The sequence below is a fragment of the Gallus gallus genome, chromosome 12 (assembly GCF_016699485.2).
Source record: "Gallus gallus isolate bGalGal1 chromosome 12, bGalGal1.mat.broiler.GRCg7b, whole genome shotgun sequence".
In the NCBI taxonomy this organism is placed as follows: Eukaryota; Metazoa; Chordata; class Aves; order Galliformes; family Phasianidae; genus Gallus; species Gallus gallus.
In genome coordinates this window covers 19,214,272-19,239,445 of record NC_052543.1, presented here as the reverse complement: position 1 = coordinate 19,239,445, position 25,174 = coordinate 19,214,272, and the positions used below count along the sequence as shown (strand labels likewise).

The following is a 25,174-nucleotide window of genomic DNA, read 5'->3' as shown; positions in this document are numbered from 1 at the left end:
TGCAGAGACACCTAGCTCTTATCATTTATTTTACATAAAGGATTCCCATTTGAATTTTAGATGTCGGTATTTTGCAGATTCTTGCTCTATTCATGCAAATGATGAAAATTACCCTAAAAACCTTGACAGAAAATTAGACTGGTCTTGAAAACACGCATCTAAGAACCAGCAATTTTTACAGCACAGAAAATATCGGTAGATAATTTTGTATGAGTGCGAATGGATCTCAGAAGTGAAGCACCACAGGACCAGGCCTGTCAGTCTGCACTAATGCGGTGCCAGGTTTGCACTGCTGGGCCATGATCACTTAGCTGATAGCGGCATCCCTTAGAAAAGACTTTTTAGCAGTTTGCAGTACTTTTTGTAGGCTAATTCTTTGCATTCATAGTCTAATCAGGAGCAAGAGCTCCTTTTATCTATCTCAGCTTTGTAATTAGGCAGTGAATGGTGTTATTTTGCAATATGGAAATAAATGGGTAACTTCAGATATTTTTGGGCTTGTGTTATCACAAACCAATTTATCTCACTTTTATATGGTAATTAAAACAAACGTTCTTACACATGAAGTAGGCAGTTTATAAATCTCCCAGAAGACTCTTTCAGGTCATCTGAAGATTTCAGCTCATTCCTTACATTACGTTACACAGACGTAAGGACAAGAAACATTTTTTAATAAAAACCAAGATTAGCTCCCACTGCATTATGTGTCTGCAGAAATACGGAAAACTAGAAGACTTGAATATAAACATTCTCAGACATTTTAGTGCCTAATGCCCCTTTGTGCACCAAAGATAGCAGGGCATTTTAAAGGCAAATTAAACAAAGATGAAATACCTTTTTCTCACTGGAGGTTTTGTTCTTTGCATAGAAAGAACCAGTGCCCTCTCTCTCTTGATGAGCTGTGGCCGTTTGCACCTCACCCAGCATTCAGGACATAGGGCAGGTGTCACTGCAGAGAAACGCCGGTGCCAGAGCACCCCTCAAACCATGTTGGTGCAGCAGAACACCATTGGCAGCTCCAGCTCCCTGGTGGGACTGATGGATGAGAGTCTCGGGGAAAGGCAGCTTCCTCCAGGCAGACATGGACACAAACCAGCTCAGCTGCAGACACCGCGCTACACTGCCTGCTGGTGACTTGCAGGACCCTGCCTCCACCCCCATCCCTTTGGGCATCATAATCTGCTGAAAGTGTCATTTAGCAGTGCCCTTTAGAGAATAGTGCAGCCTGAAAAAAAACCCACCCAATACTTTTTCCTAGATTAGAAGGTTTTAGCAGTGCTTAGGGCAAGTGGTTTGCCCTTCTTTCAAGCTAACATCATTTTGAGGGGGAAAAAAAAGCCACAACAGCAACAAAGCCCTGTGGACAGCAGGTTCTGGCATCCCCTGGTGACTTTTCAGAAAGATTGCTTTTTCAATAAAAGTGGCAAATACCTGTCATGGATGCAGGGAGCAGAGATTGGCCATTGCAGGGGGGCTCTGACAGATGAGATTGGGACTATACTGTGTCCCCTCCACTGCAGCCTCCTGCTCCTAATGCTATTAGCATAATCCACACCACGCCAGCAGCTCATTATACCTTATTGCCTTTGATTATATTGTCAGTGGGACACACGCACAGCCCAGTACTCTGCATGTGTGACAGCACCAGGGGCTGTGACACCAAGCCATGCAGTGCTGTAAGCTGCCTGGGCTCAATACCACTGGCTGGGCACTGCAACATTGCCAGCAGCACAGCCACAGCCTGCTGAAAACTCACCATCCAACGTAGCGGGTGGGTGCTCATTGAACATGCTCTTGTCCCATCACTCTGCAACCTGTCACTTCCATTGCTCAGCAACCACACTTTTTGATCTCTTTTGGGAAGATACAACTCTTCCTTTGCTTTGCAGAATTTCACACCTTCATGAACCCAACTGATTACAACACTGTTGACCATTAGAGGAAAACTAACTTATCTTTATGTGAGCAGGAAAGACATTAGGTGGTGTTGGAAAGAGTGGCCAACAGCTGCACCCATTTGCGCACAGAGCACAGAGAAGCCCTTCTGCAATGTGAGCATCAGCGGAGCTTCAGCACCTCAGCAGTGTGACACAGGAATGTTACGTAAATTGCAGTGCTCACCAACTTCTACAAATGATAACGGGTGCTACCCAAGGGACGTTTGATAAACAAATCATAGTAGTTATGTTGATTGCAGTTATTACAGTACAAAATAGCAAGGCACGCAAATAGCCTTTGTGAAACGTCTATGCGAGTGTCACAGAATCAGTCACACCATTTAATTATAAATTCTCTGCTCGGTAATTATGTGAAAGGTGACACGGGAGAAAATGATGGGATTTTAGTGTCAAAAGATTTCCCTTTACCCACTCCGCGTCCTGCAGGCTGGCAGCGCCGGGGGCTCAGCTGGAACAGCCATGTGCTGGCAGTGCTGGAGGTGTGCGGTGCGGCAGCTCTGCAGATGGAGCCCTCTGTGAGGAACTTCTACTTACTGCAATTTCAAGAAAAGGAGACTTTCTGTGCTGCGTCCTGATTTAAGAAGCCCCGAGGTGAGGTAGGACCATGATCCTTGCTTTAGGCCATCTCCATTCCTGACCTTACTGACTGCAATATTAGGACAGTGCTCAGGTTTGTAGAAGGTCTTTGGTTTTACAGAATCAACCCCAAATGCCCTTCTGCAGGCTACTCACCAGCTGGGGGGGCTCTGGCACTCTGTGCCCATTAACTTCTATATCCCCTGCATTTATATACACTGTACAGAAATATGCAACACACTTGTGGCTAAGACAATTCAATAGACATTAAATGGACTGAAGCAGAATTAAATGCTGATGAGGTAAGTATATATTTTTTCTTTTCCAATTGATTTTCAAGCTAAAAACTATGTTTGTTCTGCAGCTTGGAGAGGAGCTCTGTGCTCCTGATGGGAAGCACGTGTTCCTGGTTACAGCAGACCTGGGTGACTTTCACCAATGAGCACAGTGGAGTTGTTACGTTAGTGTCCTTCTTAGGGTCACATTTAGGATGGAATAGACCTCCAGGATCCCCAAACCTAAGTCCAACTCAGCCCTCCATGCCCACTGACCATGTCCCTCGGTGCCACAGCTCTGGAACACCTCCAGGGACGATGATCCCAACACTCCTTGGGCAGACCATATCAGTGCCTGTGTTGGCACCTGACTGCTCTTTCTGAACGTCTCAGGGTTACCTCTGGTAGGTCAGATAGAGCTGTTGGTTAATGCTGCAGGTGTATTTCAGTGTAAGTGAAAAACAGAATTCTGCAGTAACAGCAAAGGATTCACAGCATAGCATCACAATCCCTTACAAGGTACAAAAGGGAAGAAGATTAAAGTTTGGAAAGCAGCTCCTCAGATTACTTTTCTTATCCACATGCTAATAACCACCACATCTCACTCTAGAAAGAGCTCATCAGCCATCTGCCTGCCCTCACCAAACAAGAGCTCACATCAGCACAGCAGCACCAACCTGGTGCATCAGCCCCAGCCCACCAGCAGACACTGCCCACCCCTGGTGGGCTGAAAGCAGGATGGCACCCTCAAAAATCTGAAGATTCATTTTTGTCAGGGCAGTTCAAGACCACTTTCTTCCCACAGTCTTTTAAGTCTTTTTTTTTTTTTAATTATTGTTTGCAAATAATGACATGAATCAATATCACACTCTTCTGCTTGCTTTGTTTTAACTTAAAAAAATATTAAATATGATCTGTTTATTTATCCTTCATTAAATAGAACTCTATATGACCTATCAAAGTAATGACAGATCACCATATAATAAGCATCATGTGCCTGGGTGAGCTTCTTCCATGCACTCAGCTGGAGACAGAGACAGCCACTGTTCCTACCACAACAATGGGATGGGAGATGAGAACAGATTCCAAATTTGAAGAATCACCACCACTGAAGCAGAAAACAAAAGATGTCATTAGCTGCCTCAGGAAAGAAGCTGAGCCCTGTGTGCTGTGTGCAATGCACCCTCAGCTCATCAGCTGCAATTCCATGGCTCCATCTCCAGAGACGACCACAGGGGAACCTGCTCTGCACAATACGTGTCACACTGAATGACAACATTCAGTCGTCCCAGACAGGGAAACACAAGGAGGACTCCCTCCAAGAGGTATGTCTGTAAATGCTGCCTTCGAGGACTGTAAATAATAACAGGTTACCACCCAGACCTGCTCTTCTTCTGGGCTAGATTAAAATTCATCGTGGTTTCGCATATCAAAGGGAAAATGGGGTTATATGCTGATGGATTTCCTCCTGCAAGGGCAAATGCAAGGCAGACCGCATAGCAAAGCATGTTCCAGAAGCACCAATTTCCAGTTCCCTCTGCTCACACTATAAAGCTGCTCCTTCTAATGTCACACTGCCAAAGCCAACTTAAATTTTCATGTTCTAAATCAGAGTACCCGACACGTCTAGCTTTTCAGCTTGCATTTCATGGCCAAACAGGCAGAGTAAAGATAAAGTAAATGTATATATTTGCAATATGCTTCAGCTATTTGTGTCAATTATTTTATACAGCTTGTTCCCTTATAAAAGGAATTTCCTTATGCAAGAAATTTGCATACATCAGAAAAAATATTTATGGATTATATCCATGACTCGAATGATAATTCCAAATACTAAATGCTAAGGCTCTTGCTCTGAGGGTTACTATGCAGATAGAGGAGGAATTTTGTCTCTCCATCCTTTGAGAGAAACTCTAAGAGCTTATCTTGAAGGAAATTAAATTATTCAGATAATTGGACTGAGCAATGAAGGAAAGGGATGTTGCTGCTTTCAAAGGGCATCACATGGCTAAAAGAGAAATTGCAGCAGCATCAAAGACAAACCCACAAATCAGCTAGTTTACACAGTACGTACTGCAGGGGTTGGACATCCGCTGGAGAAAGGAATCGGTTTTACTCCCGTGTCACTTCCAGACACAACAAAGATGCCCATGAACTGCTCAAAACCGTTTAGGAGTTGTTAAGCCAAGAAAAAAGCAGCGGTGGCCCTAAGTCAACAGAAGATGAATGTGGTTTTGAATTCGTGACTCCCTGGAACCACGGCACCCTCTGACCTCATGACAACTTTGAATGTTGTCATCTCTTTGAAGTGGGGATTTGGCAGAGAAGGATGTGTCAGCAAAGCAAACTTTGTACAAAATAATGGTGCGTGGAGCAGGGTCCTCCGTGTGCATCCAGCACTGAGATAAGATGAAGATCTGTCTCTTCGTGCTCTGCTTCTGGAATCCAGCACAGGGACCAAACTACCTGACTGCAGTCACTGCACGGCCTTCAGGCAATAACAGCCAACAGCCACAGCCCAGTTGGGTGGCTCTCAAGCACAGGCAGACATAAACAGCTCAGGAACCCATTACCAATCCTCAGAACTGTCTAGTGTCCCCTGCTTGACATTCATGATAATAGCAATGCAATAAGTATCACAAAAGAGACAAACACAAAGTAATGTATATCCCCCATTTCTATTATTAAAATAATGGCTTTACCCTCCCCCACTGACTGAGCACTTAGCTTTTTTGAGCTAGAAATAATTTGTCATGTCATTCTTTCTGAAGATTACATCATCGAAGAAAGCCTTCATTTCATTCCTCACCGCTGCACTACTAAATTGACTGACACACAATCTTGGCATTTTAGGGTATTCAGCGCCAGACTTTGGCTGCTGGTATAAATCACATTTCTTCACTTTTATTGCATTTTATACGTGGCCAGAGATTAGAGTTCAAATGAAATAGATTTTGCTATCCTTCTTATACTCCAGATGCTACTAGTCTAGAAATCTTTAATTTTACTCACTTCAACTGCTGAATTATTCAATGCAAGGAGAAAAAACAACACTTGATACTCTGAAATTCGGAGCATAATAAACAGAGGACACTGACAGCAGGAGGGGACCTCTGCCTAACGTGCATGTGGTGCAAACCTGCAGGTACTGCCCAGCAGCACCAATATCTCAGGGCACACACAGCTGGCCCCAGGAACAGCTCCATGCTGCCAGGGCCGGCTGCTTTGCACCCTCGTGCAGTGGTTGGCATTTGAGAAGGTGTGGCCATGAACTGATGCTTTTCAAGCAACCTAACACCTGCAGTTCCCCAAATCACCAACTCCTGCTTTCAGCCTTTGAGAGAATGATCGTGGAAGTGGCATAAAGAACTCAAGGTAATGCTGGCAAGCCAGCAGGAAGCCAGAGCCCCAGAAAGGACTGGGGTGCAACCTGAACCTCCTAGAAACACCTTGGGGAGCCAGTACTGCTTCTGACTGCAGAGACCAGACTGCCTGGCCACAGGTACAATCTTGCTTCATCTAACAGCTGCTAAATGAACACGAGGCAAAGCTATTTCACATTTTTTCTTAAATTATTAACGTATTCTAGGATAGAAAATAAACTTAGGTCAATTGACTTCAAGTCGATTCCATTTCTATTTTATGGAGGAATAAGCAAGAATATCGAGTGAAAGGTATTGATTATAAAAATGAACAGTAAGCTGATGTGTGTATAAGTAAACACATAAATGAGCAAACGGACCAGGAAACTAAAAATATTATGACCCTCATAAATATCCCTGTATAATAAAACAGCCTTAAGGAACGCTGCCACCTGGAGCAGCTGCCTTGCTCTCCAGAATTACACCTTGCAGTTATCCAACTGGATACACGGTGTTAATTCATACTTTAAGGAAAGGAAAAAAAAAATGTTCTCCTTGAAAAACAATTTAAGATTCTTTAGATTCTGCCCTGATGGTATGTTAGGGCAAACATCTACAATCCCCAGTCTGACAATTTGAATGTTCTCAGCATAGGTCTCTATCAGACCAGAGAGGTGCTGGCATTTGTTGCTCACCAGGAAAACCTGAGATGTTGGGCTGTGTGTCTCTCCACACTGCGGGGCTCTTTCCCTCTGGAGAAAAATAAATAAAGTATGGAGAAAACACGGAGAAAGCATCAAAGCATGGCAAGAGGAAGCATCCAGCACGGTCATGGCAGCGCCTGCCCTACAACGGCTGAGTGCCAGCAGTCTGAGCTGGGGCTTGGACACGTGGAGAAAACGTATGAAGGAAACCGTACCACAAACTGGCACCTGGGTACTGGGCCATGTACTGAGTGTACTTTGAACAAACACAGCTTTCCAAAGCCTCAGTTGCCCGAAGCCATGCGATGGAGCTTCAGCTTCCAGTCTGCTTGAAGTAGGGCTGGGTGCACAAGGGAATGCAAACTGATGGAAAAGAGAAATGACCTCAAACAACCACAGAAACATACCAACAACGCAGATATTTCTCGAATTCTAAACATTTTAAGTGCGGAAAGAAAGAGATACACATACTAATTGTTACATCTTCTTAAATGTTACCTTCTTCTGGTGAAGCAAAAATGTTTGTCCACGTGGTACAGCTCTAAAACAAACTCATGCTGCAGCTACGTGTGGGCAGAAGGCAGAGGCAAGGTGCTATGGGTCTCCTACTCACAGCAACCAGAGCACAGCCTGCCCCATTCTCCCCTGCAGCAGCCAGGCTGGCAAACTTGTTTTTTCCTTAAAATATTTTACTGTTTCTTTCTCTATGCAAAAAGCATGAATAAATGTGAAAAAGTAACAAACTGACCTTTATTTAGAGACAGATCTTCTCAACTGGGAGCAAACTGTCTAGCAGCACAGAAGTATGCATTTATTCAGTAAAACTTCTATCAACCTTCCTCTCAAGCAATCTGCACACACATACAGTGCCAGAAGCAATGAGGGGTGCTGCACACCCTGCCCTGAGCACAGCTCTGCCTGCACACCCTGCTGCTGCCCAGCGGAGTACTGCACAGAGCTGCAGGGGAGATGAGGTCAGAATGGCCTCAATGGAACTGAAGGATTGGCCTCTAAGGAAAGGGGGTGGAAAGGTGGAGATGCGAGGAGCCCCTGCCATGGCTGTGAGCACCCAGGTTGGCTCTTTTTGCTCCATGTGCTTTTATCAGTGAGGGCAGTTGTGGCACAGTGCAGGTGGGCTCCTCTGCCACGCTGCTGACACACACAGCAGCTCGAGTATTTGCACCACGTTGTCATGGCAATGCAATGTCTGCAGGTGCAGCTGAGAGCACGCTGCTGCTCTGCCTTGCAATGCTGGGGAACATTGCCAAAATTATTCATAGCTTGGAAACCAGAGAGGTGCAAATGCCCTGATGGTTTCACCCTATTATATACTGTTAACCATTCTGGGCTTTGCAGTTTTCTATAATTTTATTGGACGGTAAATGAGCCAAGCCTTACATTACGAAGGCAGACAGCCCTTTCATTTCATTCATTTAGCTCTTACAAAAATAAAATTTATAATTCAAAATAAATGTGGGCATTTTTATAGGTTTATAGTCACACGTTAGTCAGCTAATATTGCAAAACAGAAGGAAACCACCAAGAGCCAAGCAGCAGCTCCCTCAGGAGGAGGGCCAACCCCGTCAGCCCCGCAGAGGAGCTCTGCCCACCACGCATTTCTCTGGCTTCTCAGGGCTGCATGGAGCTGCTGGGACAACGTGCACACAGCACCTGAGCCAGTCCTGTTCTGTGAGCCTACAACTTCCCCAGCTGTCAGCTCAGGCTTAACAAGGAAAAAAATAAATGCTATTTCAGCCCATGCTATGTTCCTAATGAAAAGTAGGACTCCACGCAGAAGATTCATTTTACAGAGCAAGCTTCAATTTTTTTTCTGGCCTTTCACCTTCAATTTTGTCTTCCCCACTCCAGCCGTATGAATGTTTTATTTATATCCTGTCACTTCCACCCTGTTGGAAGGCATTTTCTGAAATAAAATTGCTCTTTTTCTGAGACAGTCCAGTTAATAGATTCCCTTCGCATCCACTTTTCAGCAGCTGAACCTCCTTGATGCCCCGACGTACCCAAACCATCGCACTGCCAAACAGAAGTCCTCCAGCCCTCCCAGAAGAGCAAGGCCGATTCTCCTCCCCAGCTGGGAGCCATATCTTTACACCATCGATAGCTATTGCTAAACACGCAGCCTGGTGATACTGCAGGAAGCTACATGCAGTCAGACAGCATCCTGCCATGCTATGCTACCACCGGGCACTTCACCACTCCAACTTCTTCACCAGGCCTGGTAACATTTTCTGGCTCAAATTATTTCTCACAGTCCTACTGACTTCTTGCTTATTCAACTCCTTTGCCAGGTTATCTATCTCTGGGAGCATCTACTCAATACAAACACTTGTTCCATCCCCACAGTTCTCTCACAGCAGTCTCCACCTGAGGGATGAGGAAGGTCTCCACTAATGGCTTCCATGTGGGTTGTGAAAGCAAACAAGAATTCTACATGAGAACAACTGATGTGCAAAGCCTCAAAGCCATCCCAGGAAAAACACCCTGCTCCTCTAACACACCAAAGAACTGAACTGTGTGAGCAGCACTGCTCTTTCTGTGCTAAATGTGGTCATACTGGGTTTCCTCCATCACTGTGGCCCTACTATAAGCTCAAAAAAAGTCAATGGGAATCAGTCAATGGGAATCGCTCAACTATATTGAAAACATATTCCATATATTAGTGACCTTCAGGGGAATTCAAAGTGCAAACTGGTGTCAGCAGAGTGCTGGGGCAGAAAAGGGCTCATCTTACTCATCTGATGTTTCTTTAAAGATCTTCAGTGAGTAGAACACTATTAAAGCTCACTGATACACACACACACACACACACATATATATAAAAGCAAGCCAGCTTCTGGTTGACTTTTTAGATTATAATGTAATTATTATTTAAAACAGAATATTTACATATTGTTTTTGTTACTTAGAACCAAACTTGCAGTTGCTGGGAGTGTCCTTTCTATTTAACATTATCACAGTGCTGCACACAGAGTGTGTGTGACTGTGCAGCTAGGTTCTCGTTTGGGATCTAACACTTGCATTCAAGCACAAAAAGCATCCTGTAATTCTAGCCAGCCAGTTACTTTTTCTGGGTTCGGATTTATTTATTACTATCAGAATTATTTTGCTTTCTTAAGTTCAAATATAAAAGGAATGTTTTAGAGCTGCATAACGAATGGTTGGAGTCAGAAGAGGGCAAGCTATGGCAGCAAAGCCTTCATCCCAGACCAGCTGTCCTTAGGAGTTTAAACCCTTGCAAATAAAGAAAGACAACTCCTCATTAAAAAGTTACACATTTTCCTTTTCTGATAGTTATTCGATGATGCATCTCTATTTTGGTGTGGTCTGAGTGCTAAAAAGCACCCAAGGGCAAAAAGAAGTGGAGCAGGGTGAACGTGCTGCAGGACAGGAGGTCTACAGTGCAGACTTCAGCATTTTCTGAAAGCAAGGCTGTGCTTTCTGTGACTGTAAAACGTTTTCCTGACAGGACAGTAGGCCTGTCAGCCATTCCCACCCCAACCTCCTATTCCCAGTGCAGCACAGTGGCTGTCCTGCTCCCCAGCTCACAGCATAGAATCGTAGGTTAGCCTGGGTTGAAAAGGACCACAATGCTCATGCAGTTCCAACCCCCTGCTATGTGCAGGGTCACCAACCAGCAGACCAGGCTGCCCAGAGCCACATCCAGCCTGGCCTTGAATGCCTCCAGGGATGGGGCATCCACAGCCTCCTTGGGCAACCTGTTCCAGTGCGTCACCACCCTCTGAGTGAAAAAATTCCTCCTAATATTCAACCTTAAACATCCCTGCTGCAGGCGCATGGGCTGCGAACCACTTGTCAAGAACACAGAAATGCTTTACAGTTTTTTAAAGACAAATAGTTCACATTTTACAGGTGTGCACTGGTAGGTGTTAAATCTACCTATTATTTCATCAGAGCCATCCAAGTTTGCATCCAATTAACTTGAGCCATCTAAGTCTTGTTGCTACTAATGTATCTCAATTAGAACAAACCGTTGGCATGGCAACTGCTAAATCCATCCTAACTCATGGACGGGGCAAGCTGGTTTGTGGTTTATGCAATCCTTGAGTTTCCACAGCTCGCAGATGGGCATTTATTGTCAGGTTAAACTGGGAATGGGTAATCCTGGAGTAGAAGATGATTTCAGTGCTCATTTATTTGAGACTTAATTACAAGCAGCCAATCATTTTAGGAGCCGAGGAGTTTCAGTCATTCCACAATCCCCTGTGCTGGTGGGCAGTTAGGAGAAATCCATGCCTGTGAACCCAAATCACAGCACCAAGAAAGAGCTTCCTCTCCTAGTTAGCAAATATGGCATTTATTTCATTACAGCAATAAACTGAATCTCCGTCTCATTTAATGCTGCAATGACAACTTACAGCAATAGCCAAACCATTTTCCAATAGAGTCTAACAAGGTGACACCACACACTGTGTTACTGCACAACAGCTCACAATTCCTCATTACCAGCTCTGAATTAACTCAGAAATGGACTCCAATGCATCACACCTCTGAGACAGCATTACGAATTGCCAGGAGTTATTTAGTGCTCCGTACCTGCAGTTTCCGTTGGAGTACTTACACAGAAAGCAATTGGGAATATTAAAGGGTAACAACAACTTGAGTCTGAAGCCAAATTAGCTGGTATTTAACTAGCCATGGTCTGGAAAAGTTAATGACCCATGGAGCCAGTTCTGCATCTATACTTTATGAAACATTTTACGTTATAGAATCATAGAATCTCAAGGTTGGAAAGAACCTATAAGATCATCATTAAAATTAGTTTATATCATTATATAGATTTATATAGATATTCCTCAGGGTCCCTTCCAACTTAAGCCATCCTATGACTCTATTTATTGCTGTATTCACAGTATACCTGTCTTTATTCTCAACAGAGATATATTTACTGTCTTCTACCCCTTCTTAGGCATCAAGAAATAAACGCTGAGGATCTGGCAGTTCCCTTGTTGCTCATGAGGAAACCACAAGGAAGCCTGAAAGTACAAAGCTGAATTTGTGCAAAACGAAGCCCTGCCAGCAGCCCCAAGGGACACAGAGCATTACAACGAGGAATTTCTCTGTGCATGATTGCAATCAAATCAAGTCAGTGCAGCCCCCAGGGAAGCTTGCCCTAACAGAAGCTGCATCCACGTCCCAGCTCCTGCTCCCTGTACTCAGCAGGCACTGTGGCTGTGTCCAGCAGGTGAGTCCTTCCTTCCCAGCCATGCTGTCATTTATTTCCTCACCAACACATCTTGCTCAGCCCCGGTTGGAGGTGACTGGCTGTCGGCATGGCCTTCCTTTCCATCTGGAGTCATTAACAGATCTCATCCTCAGTCAATAAAATGAGCTAAAACTACATTGATTCTGAAGATCTGGAGAATCAAAACACTTGATCTTCCCACTTGAACTTCCCTAGCACTCCAATTAAGGTACCAGAACAAATCTTACCCACTCCCTGACACCAGCTCCAACAATGCCCTCTCCAGCTGTAATCACGCTTTGAGCACTGACCACCTTGCCTGCACTAATTGATTTTCCTGTTACCTTCTCCTAATGCAGTCTAGTTTTAAGCTTTTAAATGCATTTTACTTCTCAGTTTACTGCTGAAGTATTGTTGCTAGCTACATTCTTAGCAGGAGCTGTTCCTCCACTAAAAAGAGCCCTATTGCGTTCAAATCTTATTCAGCTGTCTCCATTAAGTCTTCCAGGTTGCTCTGATGTTGAAAACGCAAATCACAGAGTAAGAGGAAGATGATAGCATATTGTTCATCTGGTATTTTGTCCTCCTACTCCCTCTACATTCTTTTAAATAAATGTCTCTGTCTCTAAGTATAATTCAACGAAGAACGTGAGATATTAAATGTACAACCCATACATTATTTTTTAGTTGCTATAAACACAGAATGAACATTACTTAATCAGCAGGACTGTACGACTCAGGGGCACAGGCAGGGTGAAATCTGGGGTTTCCCTGCTCCAGCAGAAGGTGGTTAATGGCTGAGTGGATTGCATTTAATGGGCAATTAGCGGTACAAGACAGACAGTTAGGGCTGAGCAAAAAACATCTTTGTAAATATGAGTTTCACCTCATTTCCCCACCCTGGGTTTTGTCACCACAGACATGTCAGCCATTTAAAGGCCAAATGCCAACACAGAATGAATAATCTGGTGGTAAAGTGCCTGACATCATTAACTGCAAAGTGCTAAAGCTGAGAAACCCTTCATACAACCTTGGCAATTAAAGAGGTCAACAAGCTCTCCCTGCCACAGCAGATCAACATAGGTTCGGTTGGGGAATTTCTGCCAGAAAAGGGGCCTTGTCTCATGAATCCTGTTTTATACCATTAGAACTTGCAGGGTAAGTTCCAGGTGCTGGCAAACATTTGCCTAACTCCACTATTCAGTTTGGGAAGGAAAACATTTGGGTCATCAGTCACTGTCACAGCACAAAAATGGCATATTAGCAATAGGAAAGATTAGGATGGAAATGACACCAAGCCAACTCAATGCAGAAGGGAACACTGCAGCCAAACCGCAGCCCCTCTTCCATCAAGCACAGCACCCTCCCAGTGAGATCCCTTCCTTAACAGGGAAAACAACAGCAGAGAAATAGTTTCTCTAGGATCTATTCCCTGAGGTTTCCTTTTCTCTTCCAATTCATCTCCCAGCCCGCACATCAGAAGCAGCTGATCTTGTGCATGCTTGCAGGCAGCCCTCCTTTGGCAGTGACAGACTAAGCTCCTTCTCTAAGAGGCACTCTGCATTTGTCATGGGGTATGAACCCCCCAGCGACGGTTCCCAGCCACTCTCTGCTACACTGACAGCACAACATACTTCTGGAGCTACCTATGAAGCCAGGGGGCTGGTGCCAGCTTGGGTCCTGCTCAGTACCCCCAGCACCACATCAGGAGGGTGGGGGACAGGGCCAAGGGGCAGTATGGGTGCAGGTCAGGAGGGAGCCTCACTGCCTGCGTCTGTGAGGGATGTGAGCACACACATAAAAAAGCCATCATTTCAAAATGCAGAAGTAGAGATGTGCTCCAAATCACTTTTGAAGGGGTGCACATCGGACGCAATTCCCGCCTGAGTCTACAAGGTCTCCTTGTTTCTTTCTAACCTTCTAAGTTTATGCCTCAAAGACAAAATGCAAGGCAATTGCTTTGACTGAGTAGCGTAATTTCTACTTTTATTATTATTACATGCCTGCTTAAGCCATTTAAAACAACAAATAAATCCTTCAGGTCAATACTTGTGCAAGCATTTCTTATGTACAGTGAAACCTATTTTTTAGCTTTGCGCTAAAGTGGCCATACTGGACTGAAAGCGTGCCTTCCAGAAGAGCTTTTTGCTTCCACTCTGCAAACCCAGCTATATTTAGTCGCTGGTGTGCACAGAGGACCTGACATTTCTGTTAGAGGACTCTATTTGAAACAAACTGCAACAATCTTCTCCAACAGCAGAGGCTTTGCTTGGCAATGCGGAGCACCTCCTTACCAGTCCCCATGATTTGGGACTGAGCTGAATTCGGCTGAGCCGTTGGGCCTTCTGCTCCCATTTTGCTTCTGCTTATTCCAAAATGAACAGAAGAAAACCAGCTCTGAATGTGTCACCCACGTGAGGGCAGTAAGCGAGGCTGCTCCGTGCCCTGCTGACAAGGGTCCTTGATTGAGCACCCCTGCACACACTGCTTTCATAACCCAATCACACACAGTGACAAAAGTACTTAAGGACCCATTCTTTCTGCTCAAATGGTTTGACTCCTGCATACAAGTTCAGCAAGAAAATTGAGAAACATCTGCATGGCTTATGTTGTACTGAATAAGCCCGTCATGGTTTTCTTTTTGTTCCTGGATGAGCTTGGAATCAGCAGCCATTATTTCTTACTCAAAATAACATTATTATGTTTCTACAATACCCATGGGGTTCAGAAACTGGCTATGATCTGCTCTCACAAAGTGATACTTCAGTTCCCAGCGTTCGGCTCACAGTGTCAGCCGTGATCTGTGGGATTTTTCTGAAGTGATGATTAACTCTTATTCAGACAAAGGGGCATTAACGGGAAACAAAGGTTTCTACAGCAAAAATCGAACTGCACTATCACAGCACAGACCTACAGAGTGCGCTCTCCTCTGGCCAAAATCCCTGGAGATCAGCATGGGAACGACTTTACTGTAGAGTCCAAACTCATCCACTGAGACCATGAAACAGGGCTCCCCAAAAACGTGCACAAGAAGAGAATCAGGGCTGTAGGAATACAATAATATCTCAGAGAAATGTTTCCTAACACCCAACATGACCCTAACCTTGCACAATCCGAAGCAGGGCTGTGCAGGACTCCCAGGTGCTGCAAGCACCCTGCATGACACCAAGGAGCAGTTGCATGGTCGAGGCAACGGCTCTGCAGGAAGGATTATGTTGTCAGTGCAAGTGAGTTTGACATTGCAGAGATATCAAAGCACACGCAAAGAGAAAAGTTTCGTCAACAAAGTAATTGCTCTGCTGGACTCAATGGAGCTGCAATTATTCCTCGCTGAGGTGTTGTCAGTTTGTACTGCAGATAGAAACTGTTGCATAACAAAGATACGGGCATGGGCAGAGATTGCTTTTCATATGTAAAACTCTCCTGGCAGCTCTACATTTTCTATTAAAAAAAAAAAAGAAAAAAAAAAGGAACCAAAAAAGTACATGTCGACACTATGCATTAAACACCCACATGCTTTTCCCTTTCAAAATTACGTTGCTTTTTAGCCAGTTGAATTTGCACTAGAAATCGCAGGATGAGAAGATACCCTCCTTCTACACTTTGCCCAGCACTTGCTGGAAACAAGGCCAGCACTTGCCCACGCTCACAGGACGTGCAGCACCTGACACCCACTCACAGAGCCACGCAGCTCACAGCCCCAGCAGCGCCCAGCAGGGTGGGGACATGGGGGGACCACAGCCATAGCGATTGGGAGAGCCCAGTTTTGTCATTCCTCATGACTGATGGAACAAAATTGGATGCGTATTGGAGAGGAGGAGGAGCTGGATTCAGCTCCCAATTCTGTAACCTGGTGAGCGCTTCAGCTGCTCTGGGCTATACTAGCAGTGTGGAAGAAAGGTTCTCCCTCAGGTGCTAATGAAATTCTCCATTTGTGGTTTTGCCCCAGGACCTCCACTTCCTCTGCACAGCACTGTACCTGCAGCAGCCACCCTGCTGTGAACTGCTCTCCTGGAGCTCTCTGCAAGGAACTGGAGCTCTCTTCTAGGAGATGGTGCTTCCATCTCTGCTGGGCTTTGGTCTCCTCCGGTGGTCCTAATGCAGTGCCAAGCAGCAGCCTTGCAGCACTGTGCTCCTGCTCACTGGGGCAGCATGGGACAATGGCGGCTGCCCAGTGCGGGTCAGGGCACTTCCATCCCCTCCAAACTCATTCTCCTTCCTGACTTCCATTTTTTTTTTCCATCTTCCCAGTGAGATTTTTTTCTCTGTTCTCATCACAGAAGGGAATGGAAAAGGCTAGAATTATCACAGTGAAGAGATCCCTCACTTTCTACATCAGACATCAAAGCAGCATGCTCGCAGGCTTCAAAGAGTCCCTTGGTGACGGCAGAACCACCGCAGGGCTGCAAACTTCAAGTAATTCCTGCTTAAATGAATACATCTCTGCTACGAGACAGCCACACGCAAATTTAAAAGTAGTATTATTACTTCATTATGAAGATACCTGTTCCAATTTTGTGACCATTTCACAAAATGAATTGATTGTTAATTATCTTTTAGCACTCACCTATATGTTCCTGTAAGGCTATTACTGTACATGCAAGAACACGATGACTGCACTGCTTCCACCTGACTAACGGTTGGTGGCATCCCTTCATTGCAGATGTACACCCTCCTCCTCAGGTAATTATGTGGAACATGATTGTGGCCTTGGGCTCTGCCTGCTCAGTGTTTTCAATTAGATTTTACTACAAAAGTACATATTAACATTAAAGGAGCATTACAATGCAGCAAATGTGATAAAACAGATCAATGGTAGACATACCTTCTGCTTCTGTTGTTTCAAGAATCATAATTGCCATTAATTTATGGTCTTCTGAGGAAGATCTAATTGCTCTAATCATCCCTTATTTCACCCATGGTGTGCACGTTTTCTGTTACCCAGCTGTACCAGCAGCCTTGTAAGCCCAGGCAGCAGACCAGCGCTCAGCTGCCCACACACCTTCCATGGCCTTGGCCCGGCTTCCATGGTGCTGAGCAGCTGCAGGCCTGGGCAGATCTCTGGGCTGGCAGAGGTGCTCCAGGGGCACAGAGAATCCATCTGGGAGAGCCATGATTGGCACATGGTGCAGACATGGGTACACGAGTGCTTTGGACATGTTTAAAGACAATATTTCTTCTTTGTTCCAGGCAGTGAAGATGCCTCTGAAGAGCACGGGTGTCAAATCCTGGCAAAATCCTTGGTGGGTGGTTGTTTTCTGACTGACTGGAGTCCTCCAAGCTTTCCAATGGCTGCTGCACCACTGAGTGGGTAATACAACCCCAGGGGCACATGGCACATCCCTGTGATGAACACGGAATGATACCCAACTGCCTGCCCTGAACTGCGGAGCTGAGTGCTGTGCAAACTGCTGCAGAAAGGCCGATGCAATGCTTCTACCTCACGTGTCCTCAGTCTGTTTTCAGGCTTCCTCTGGAACTTGTATTGCTGCTATCATTGTACTCATTTCTGAAACACTAAAACCTTTGCTTGGCTGAATACTACACAAACTTGTGGCTGATAAAAATCCAAAATCACTAGATAGCTCCAGGAATAAGTGAGAATTAAAGCTTCTAAGGGACATTTAAACACACAGAGGTATTTTCCCACCAGTCACTCTTTCCTAATCCACGGAGCCATGCAGTTCCAGGAAGTTCCACAGCAACATGCACCAACACAGCCCTGCAGCCTCACACCACCGAGCGGCAGAACTTCAGGGAACACATTTCAAAGACCACATAATTTGCTTCCTATGGGGCCAGGGTCCCATTTGGGCTGAGGCCAGCAGCCAGCAGCTTGGGCTCACTGAAGGACAGCCCCGGCCCACAGCACTGCAAGACTGCGAGGCTGCATGAAACCCCCACGCATTCCTCAGACCTGATGCTGGATGGAGTTGAGAACTTCAGTACCTGAACACACAGATCCTCACAGCTCTTGAAAACATAATACAGCTGTAGGCGAACTCTAATGCAGAACAATGAGAGAAATGAATATTTGCAGTTATAAAGTTCTAAGCAGTCACTGTTATTAGAAGCAGTTTTCATTTCTGTTTTGAAATGCAGGGGCATTAGGAAGAATAAATGTTAACATTATCTAAAGCTATTCATTTCAAAGGGTGATAAATTACATTTCTTCAGAAGAAATCTACGGGTCACAATCCTTCTGTGTGCCCCCACTACAGTAGATTCAAAGTCGTGCTCCAAATGAGCCTCAAAGCCCGATTTCCTCAACCACCCAACAGCATAAAACTCCAGCAAATGTTGTATTGAAATCCTCATAACTCCCAAATCCACATATGTATGGTTGCTATGGCAACTGTCATCTCAAGCCTTCCCAGCGGAGAAAATAAATGTGTGTCCTACCTGGTTAATCTGTATTTGTATTATGGAGAATTGAAGGGTAACTTTGTTTTGCCAAAAAATAGAACAGGCACTGAAGTGCTACTGTGCTAATGTGATATTATTTAATCTGAACAAGAATCCACTTTGCATGCGCCTTGAAATTATAGTATTTATGTAACATTCAACACAATAAGTAAAAACGTTTCTGCCAAATATACTTGGCTTACCCCGCTTACTGATTTGAATAGAAGGAATATGAAAAAAGACCCAGAAATCTGAAGGAATGTGGAAAAGTACATGGGATCAAGGGCTGCAAGTTTCACAGTGGCTGTATTACCATTAAATAAAAAAGCCAAAGGTTAATGCAATCTGGATTCAAAAATAGACTGATGGAAAGCCAAGAATATATGGTCAGTGTTTCCCCATTCTTCTTCATTTCAGGATGAAGAAAGCCCCCAGGCTGGGAGACCACACTGGCTAAAAACCATCACTCACTCGGAGTCATGATTATAACTTTTTTTACTTGAAAAAGTCCTCAAAATACTTCATGAATACTTCCCACTTGTAGCACCTACCCAGGAGCATGCTGACAGCCATTACTGCCTAGGGGACATATCCAGAAATTTATTATTTCAATCTCAGCAATGACTAAATAAAAGTAATCACAGCTACTAAGCAATAAAGTCTCTGCAGAACATTAAAATATAACGATGACATATCCCTCATATTAGTTCAATGACAGAATTGGAGAAAATAAGATCTGAGGGCAATATGCAGTGTAGAGAACTACACCTGCATGTCATTACTGAGTAGAGGAATGGACTTCACACTGTGGACACAACGAGTTCTTTTAATCTCACAGTTATAATCTTGGCCTGATTCCAAATGACATTTCTTCTTCAAACTATGATGGGCACACGCACATGAAGCGCAGACCTGTGCACATTAATGAGCCAAACGTGGCACTGCGGTTCAGACACGCTACATCCCTGGGTGGGTCCTGGCGTGTCTGCTACATGAAGCACATCGATGCTCAGGTTGGCCATTAAAGGGATCTAGTTATCTAGTTAACTAGATAACTGAACCTAGGGGTTCAGAAATGCAATTTAAGCAGCAGTATGCATACATGGCGATACTGAATTCCCACAGGAGAAAATAGCTTGTGATCTCAGACTTTCATAACCAGGGTTGAACATGGTGAGAAGAAATGGGGAACGAGGTGGTGAGAAAAGAGCCCCAACCCCACGCCCGGCTATTTCTGACACAGCCTCCAACAATTCCTCCTGCCCTCTTAACTCCTCCTAGCATCAACAGCATTACATGGGAAAAGTAAAATGGTACTAAACAAGTGCTGAAAAGTATTGTTTTCTTAACAATAAACTGACTTTTATGTACAGAGACAGCAAGACGGTATTTTAAGAACTCTTCTTGTCACACTGATTTAACTACAGATGGTTTTTCCCTTCACTGTATCTTTCTTTGTTTTTGCCACGAAAGCGTTGCCTCTGGTAATCCTTGCTGTGCAAGTCTTAAAAATATTTACTTTAAGAGAGAGTCATAATAATAAAAAAGCAGCTACCACCACCACCTGCGAATGGATGCTTCCAGATGCATCAGAGCGTGTCGCACGCTGCCATACTGCTGCTTTTACTACATTGCCTGTAAAAACCTGAAAATGGTCCAACATATAAAAGGAAATGAAGGATCTGTGAGACCCAGCGATCTCAGATGTGTGCCCTGCAGCACAGTCTGTCCTGTGGGATGGGGCACAGCCACGTGGCCCCACACGGTGACCCCACCTCCATGGGGCATGGAAAGGCAGGAGAAGGTGACGGTAGGAGCAGTCTCTGCTGACCCACCCTCAGCCTGAGGGCAGGGTGAAGCACGAGCCTGAGGTCTCCCTCCCACCATCCTCTCCCATCTGTGCTCCAAGATTTTGGCTCAGTTCGGAGCATTGATCGAGCTGTGCTCCTCCTGACCTCACCGAGCAGCTTGTGCTCTTTTCAAGTGCTGCTCTGTATTGACTGTGCCGCAGAGCTAGGGCTCCTGTAATTAGTTTAACAGCTTTTTGAGGCCACTTTGCTTCTGATAAGATGCCCACACATCCACTGAGGACTGAACACAGTTTTGTTGTCAAGAACAATTGCCCAGGAGCGCAGCAGCAGCATTTGGCAGCACAAGCCCTCTCTGGAGGAGCAGGGCAGCACAGCAAGATGCAAAAGGCACAAGGATGGGTGGGCACCACCCACAGCCCCAAGGCCCCTGAGCCCCCACTGAGAGCTGCTCAATACAGCACAATGGGAGGGACCCACCAGCTCCATGCTCAGTGTTTGGTATCCAAGGAAGGATCTTTCTGAGTAAAAATATGACACGTTTCCTATGTCCTCCAGCAAAGGCCACAGCAGCATTTTGGAAAACATACCAATAGCTACAGGAAAGTGCACTAAAAGAAGAATGCACCCCAAAACATGACATCCAAAACCCAGAGTGCAACAGAGCATCAGGCAGGCAGGAACATGGGGCACAACCACCATGCAAGGATTGGCAGCAGCTCACAGTGATCACGAGCTGCACCCAGCAGCAGGCTGCAGCACCACGGAAGCCTATATATCACAACTGACCGGCACAGTTCTGAAGGCTAAGGGCAGACTAAGAGTCTGAGTAAATGCAAGCTGTGAATTTGCTTTTCCCATATACCGCCTCCCATATGCCCCATAGGTTTTATATCCAGTCTGCAGCACTGGCCCTTCCTCAGCCCTCTTCACTCCCTCCTCTCTGCTGATGGAATTATTTGCCTTGACGAATTACTTGCAGCATGCTTTAGTCTTTTTTTTTTTTTTTAAACCTACACTGAACAAGAGGTATACTTAATATGCTTCCTACCAAACAACATTATGGTTGCATTTATTGATAAAATAAAATAAATCCATAGAATGAAAATCATGGCGTTATATATAACACCATTTCTCAGCTTAAAAGATTGGGCTGCATGAGATCTTCAGCATGTACAATTTCCATTTCAGCAAAGACTTGCGTGGCTAAGATCATGCCCAATATTTCCAGAGAAAATATCTGACAGAAAATCACTAGCAATCACAAAAAAGTACAATGCCCCCTGTGCTGCCAAAAAAAGAAGAGAGCAAGAAAAAGAGACAGAAAAGAAAGCCAAGAAGCAAAGCTACTGTACATTGCTCAGTGTAGGCCTCTCTGGATGGGGAGGAGACCTGGCACGTCTCATGGCTCAGATGTGTTACAGCCGCCATCTGTCTGTGCCCACACACTGGGGACCATCTCTGAGGATGATACCTAAGTGCAACCATGTGTGCTGTGAGCTCCACGTTGCACAGGTATGGTCACGCTGAGGGCAGAACGCAGTCAGCCCCAGCACGTTTGCACGCATCGTGCTGTGGAGATGGACCACTGCCCTCCTAGACACCCCGCAGGCATCAGTTCTGCAGGGCTGCACAGACACAGGTTGCAAGGCTGTTTGCTCTGTTGGTATCATCTCCTGCACTCGGTGTAAAATCAAATTAATAATATCTTTTGATGTCCTATGTGAATTTGTGCAAGAATCTTTCACTTCCAAAGCAGTACAGGTCAATTCAGCTCTATAGGTGAACTCACGGAAAACTAAAGCTTTTGCTGCCAAATGATCCTTAATTCTGGCAGCAGCCTTTGAAATTCTTCCAGTCTTTCTATCGCACGGTTAAATCTTTGCAGACAGCTCAAAGCCACCATCTCGGTCACCTGCAGGCCTGACACGCTCCCAGGCAAGCAGCACAAGAGCTGCTCTCTGCTTGTTGCTGCAGACCAAAGCTACACACAGACCCAGCTGGGTTGAAAGCTGCCCATGCTGTTCCTTATCTCCCCCTTGAAAGGGAGAGCAGAAGGGTTTGAAATACCTGAAATGTGGCAGCGCTCCTTTCCAGCAGAAATCACCTCCCTTCGAGATGCAGGTGGAGCTCAGGACAGACTCTTTACCCTGCGGTGTAAATAAGCCCTGAGGCTGCTGTTAATGGAGCTGAGCATGCATCAGACAACTGAGCATTGAATTCAGCACTGACTTCTAGAAGCACAGACATCTCTTAATCATTTTTTAACATTATTTTCTTATATCTTGTATTTGAGATGACTTAGTTAAGAGATCTCTTTTTGTGAATGATATGACAGCTAATTCCCACTTATTCTACTGAAAAGGGACAATTGAAATAGGTGCAACAATAAAATGAATGGCTAATACAATTGCCATTGATCATTTGCCAGTTTATCAAATGAATATCCCACCAGCTAACCGGAGAAGGAAAATAGTGCTGCATATTGTATGTCTTTGTAACAAGGTAGCTGGAAAGCTCATTTGAAAACCTTTGTAAAGTTGGACATCAGCATATAATTTATATCTGTAACAAAAGCTTTTCTAGCAGACGCCCGTGAGCTCATTTTCACCTACCTTTTCAGCTGACTGGGCAGTGCCAAAAAATATTGGAATGAAGGCAAGCCATACTATACAGGTAGTGTACATAGTGAATCCAATGGGTTTAGCTTCATTAAAATTCTCTGGGACACCCCGAGTCTTGATGGCATACACAGTACACGTAACCATTAGAAGAATGCTATAACCCAAGGAACAAATGATTTGTAGATCCGTTATGTCACATTTGAGAACTCCTCTGGCTTGATCAGGGTTCATAGTTTTCTGCTCATCATAATCTATGATGATGTTGGGTGGGTCAACCGCAAACCAAATGAAGACACCTAGAAGCTGCACAGATATCAAACTCGATGTGATTGCCAGCTGCGATGTGGGACTGATAAGCCTGGGTGCTGTTACTGACTTTTTGCCCTGTTCAAATATGCGGTAGATGCGGTTTGTTTTAGTCAGCAGGGCTGCATAGCTGATGCACATCCCCAGCCCCAGGAAGATGCGCCGGAAGGAGCACACGGCAACGTTTGGCTTGGCGATCATCAGGAAGGTGATGATGTAGCAGAGGAAGATCCCTGTCAGCAGGACGTAGCTGAGCTCCCGCCCCGAGGCCCGGACGATGGGGGTATCGTTGTAGCGAATGAAGGTCGCCATGACAAAAATGGTGGCAATAATCCCAAGCATGGCCAAGAAAACGGGGATCACAGCCCAGGGTGAGTGCCACTCCAGCTTGACGATGGGGATGGAGCGGCAGCCAGTGCGGTTCTCGTTGGGCCGCTCGTTGTAGGAGCACAGCAGGCAGGTAACCTCATCAGCCTGGTACTGGTATCCATCGCACAGCTCACAGTGCCAGCAGCATGGCATCCCCTTCACCATCTTCTTCCTCTCTCCTGGCTTGCAAGGCAGGCTGCAGACCGAGGACGGGACTTCTCGAACTCCTTTACCCCACTGCATGTCGTCGATCTAGGAGACATGTGAAGCAGAAGGAGGCTGTTATGTGGGTGCTACCGCCGGACTGGGCGGGGGGACCACGGGGCAGCACACTGCAACAAACAAATGGAAAACATTATATGTGGTCGACTGTGCTCTTCCAGACTGCACACCAGTGCCTTCACGTGGGACACTAACGCAAGACTATTTACTACAGCCATTTTTCATGTTTATTAGTAATAAATCTGTGTAGAATGACATGGCACGAGGTAAAAAAGCAGTGTGGAAACCCTTCTTGCTGCATGAAAATCAGTGAGAGCACTTGATCTGGCTTGTGGGAAGGCAGCAGACACACTGTGAGACTGCCTTTTGTGCACCCAGAGCCTGGGGCTTCTCACCGAGACCACAGCAAGCGCTCTCCCTTTCTAGAACTACTGCTACAGAGAACACTTTGAATGAGGTGGAAGCGTACCTAGGGGCTGGGATTGGTGAGAATGTGGTGAGATCTGTAATGAGAGCCATGTAAGAAATACGAGGTACAAAGAAAAGAGTCATCAGTGAAAAACACCGTAATTAGATAATATTTCATTTCAAAGTCACATCCAGCTTTTCAAATCCCATGCATGCTTCTGGGAATGCAAATTATCAATGACTGTATTAAGTAAATGGAACGTCTCATTTGTTCTGTAGCCTAAAGAATCCTAAACTCCAAGTATGTGCTCAAAATACTGCACAAAACTGGAGTCACAAATCAGTCCAAAATATTCCAGACTAAAGCCACTGACCAGCTGCTAAGAACCCAGGAGGTTCAGCACCAGAGCTCCCCTGCAATAACCCAATCTGGGACTACAGGAAGGTCTGAGACCCAGCACTGACTCATGGCACCAGGGCCAGCTCAGCCACACAGCAGATCTCCAGAGACTCTTCAACCTCCAGCACACGTGTGTGTGTGCACGGCTTTTACAAATGCACTACCTGATCTGCTGGGGCAGATGTGAGTAAGTCTAACTAAATCAACACTGCAGCTAATAATTTAGGTTCTTCAGTGTGTACACACTCCAATATTTCCTACAACAGAGGGATTTTAAGGTGAGCTGCTGGAATCAGCTGTCTGTGATTACTGATGTGCATAGGAAGACTGAGGTTAGAATGTCTTAAACTGAGGGATTAAGGTGCACCCTCCTAATTTAATTCAAAATAGACCCTGCACCAACTTTGTTTCATATATTTGAAAAAACATCGAAGCCCCAGACTGCTCAAATATTACCCTATGGAGAGTCTGTGGCCAGCGTTACAGAAATAATCCCTCAGTAACAGATATTTGAGAGGTCTGCCACTGCTCGA

At 45.2% G+C, this 25,174-nt stretch overlaps 1 protein-coding gene across 6 annotated transcripts in view; it reads right to left on the bottom strand.

Moving 5' to 3' along the window:
* Nucleotides 1–25,174, bottom strand: part of GRM7 (glutamate metabotropic receptor 7) — a 224,070-nt gene that overhangs the window by 29,258 nt on the left and 169,638 nt on the right. For 2 of the 6 annotated variants that reach the window (XM_004944718.5, XM_015293175.4), the window contains exon 8: nucleotides 22,928–23,863. The exons of 1 other annotated variant lie outside the window; for it this stretch is intronic. In XM_004944718.5, coding sequence (XP_004944775.1) covers nucleotides 22,928–23,863 — 936 coding nt within the window. Of the gene's footprint in view, nucleotides 1–22,927; nucleotides 23,944–25,174 lie in introns of those variants that run through there. 3 more of the 6 variants (XR_005839435.2, XM_040646741.2, XR_005839434.2) reach the window with 2 other exon arrangements.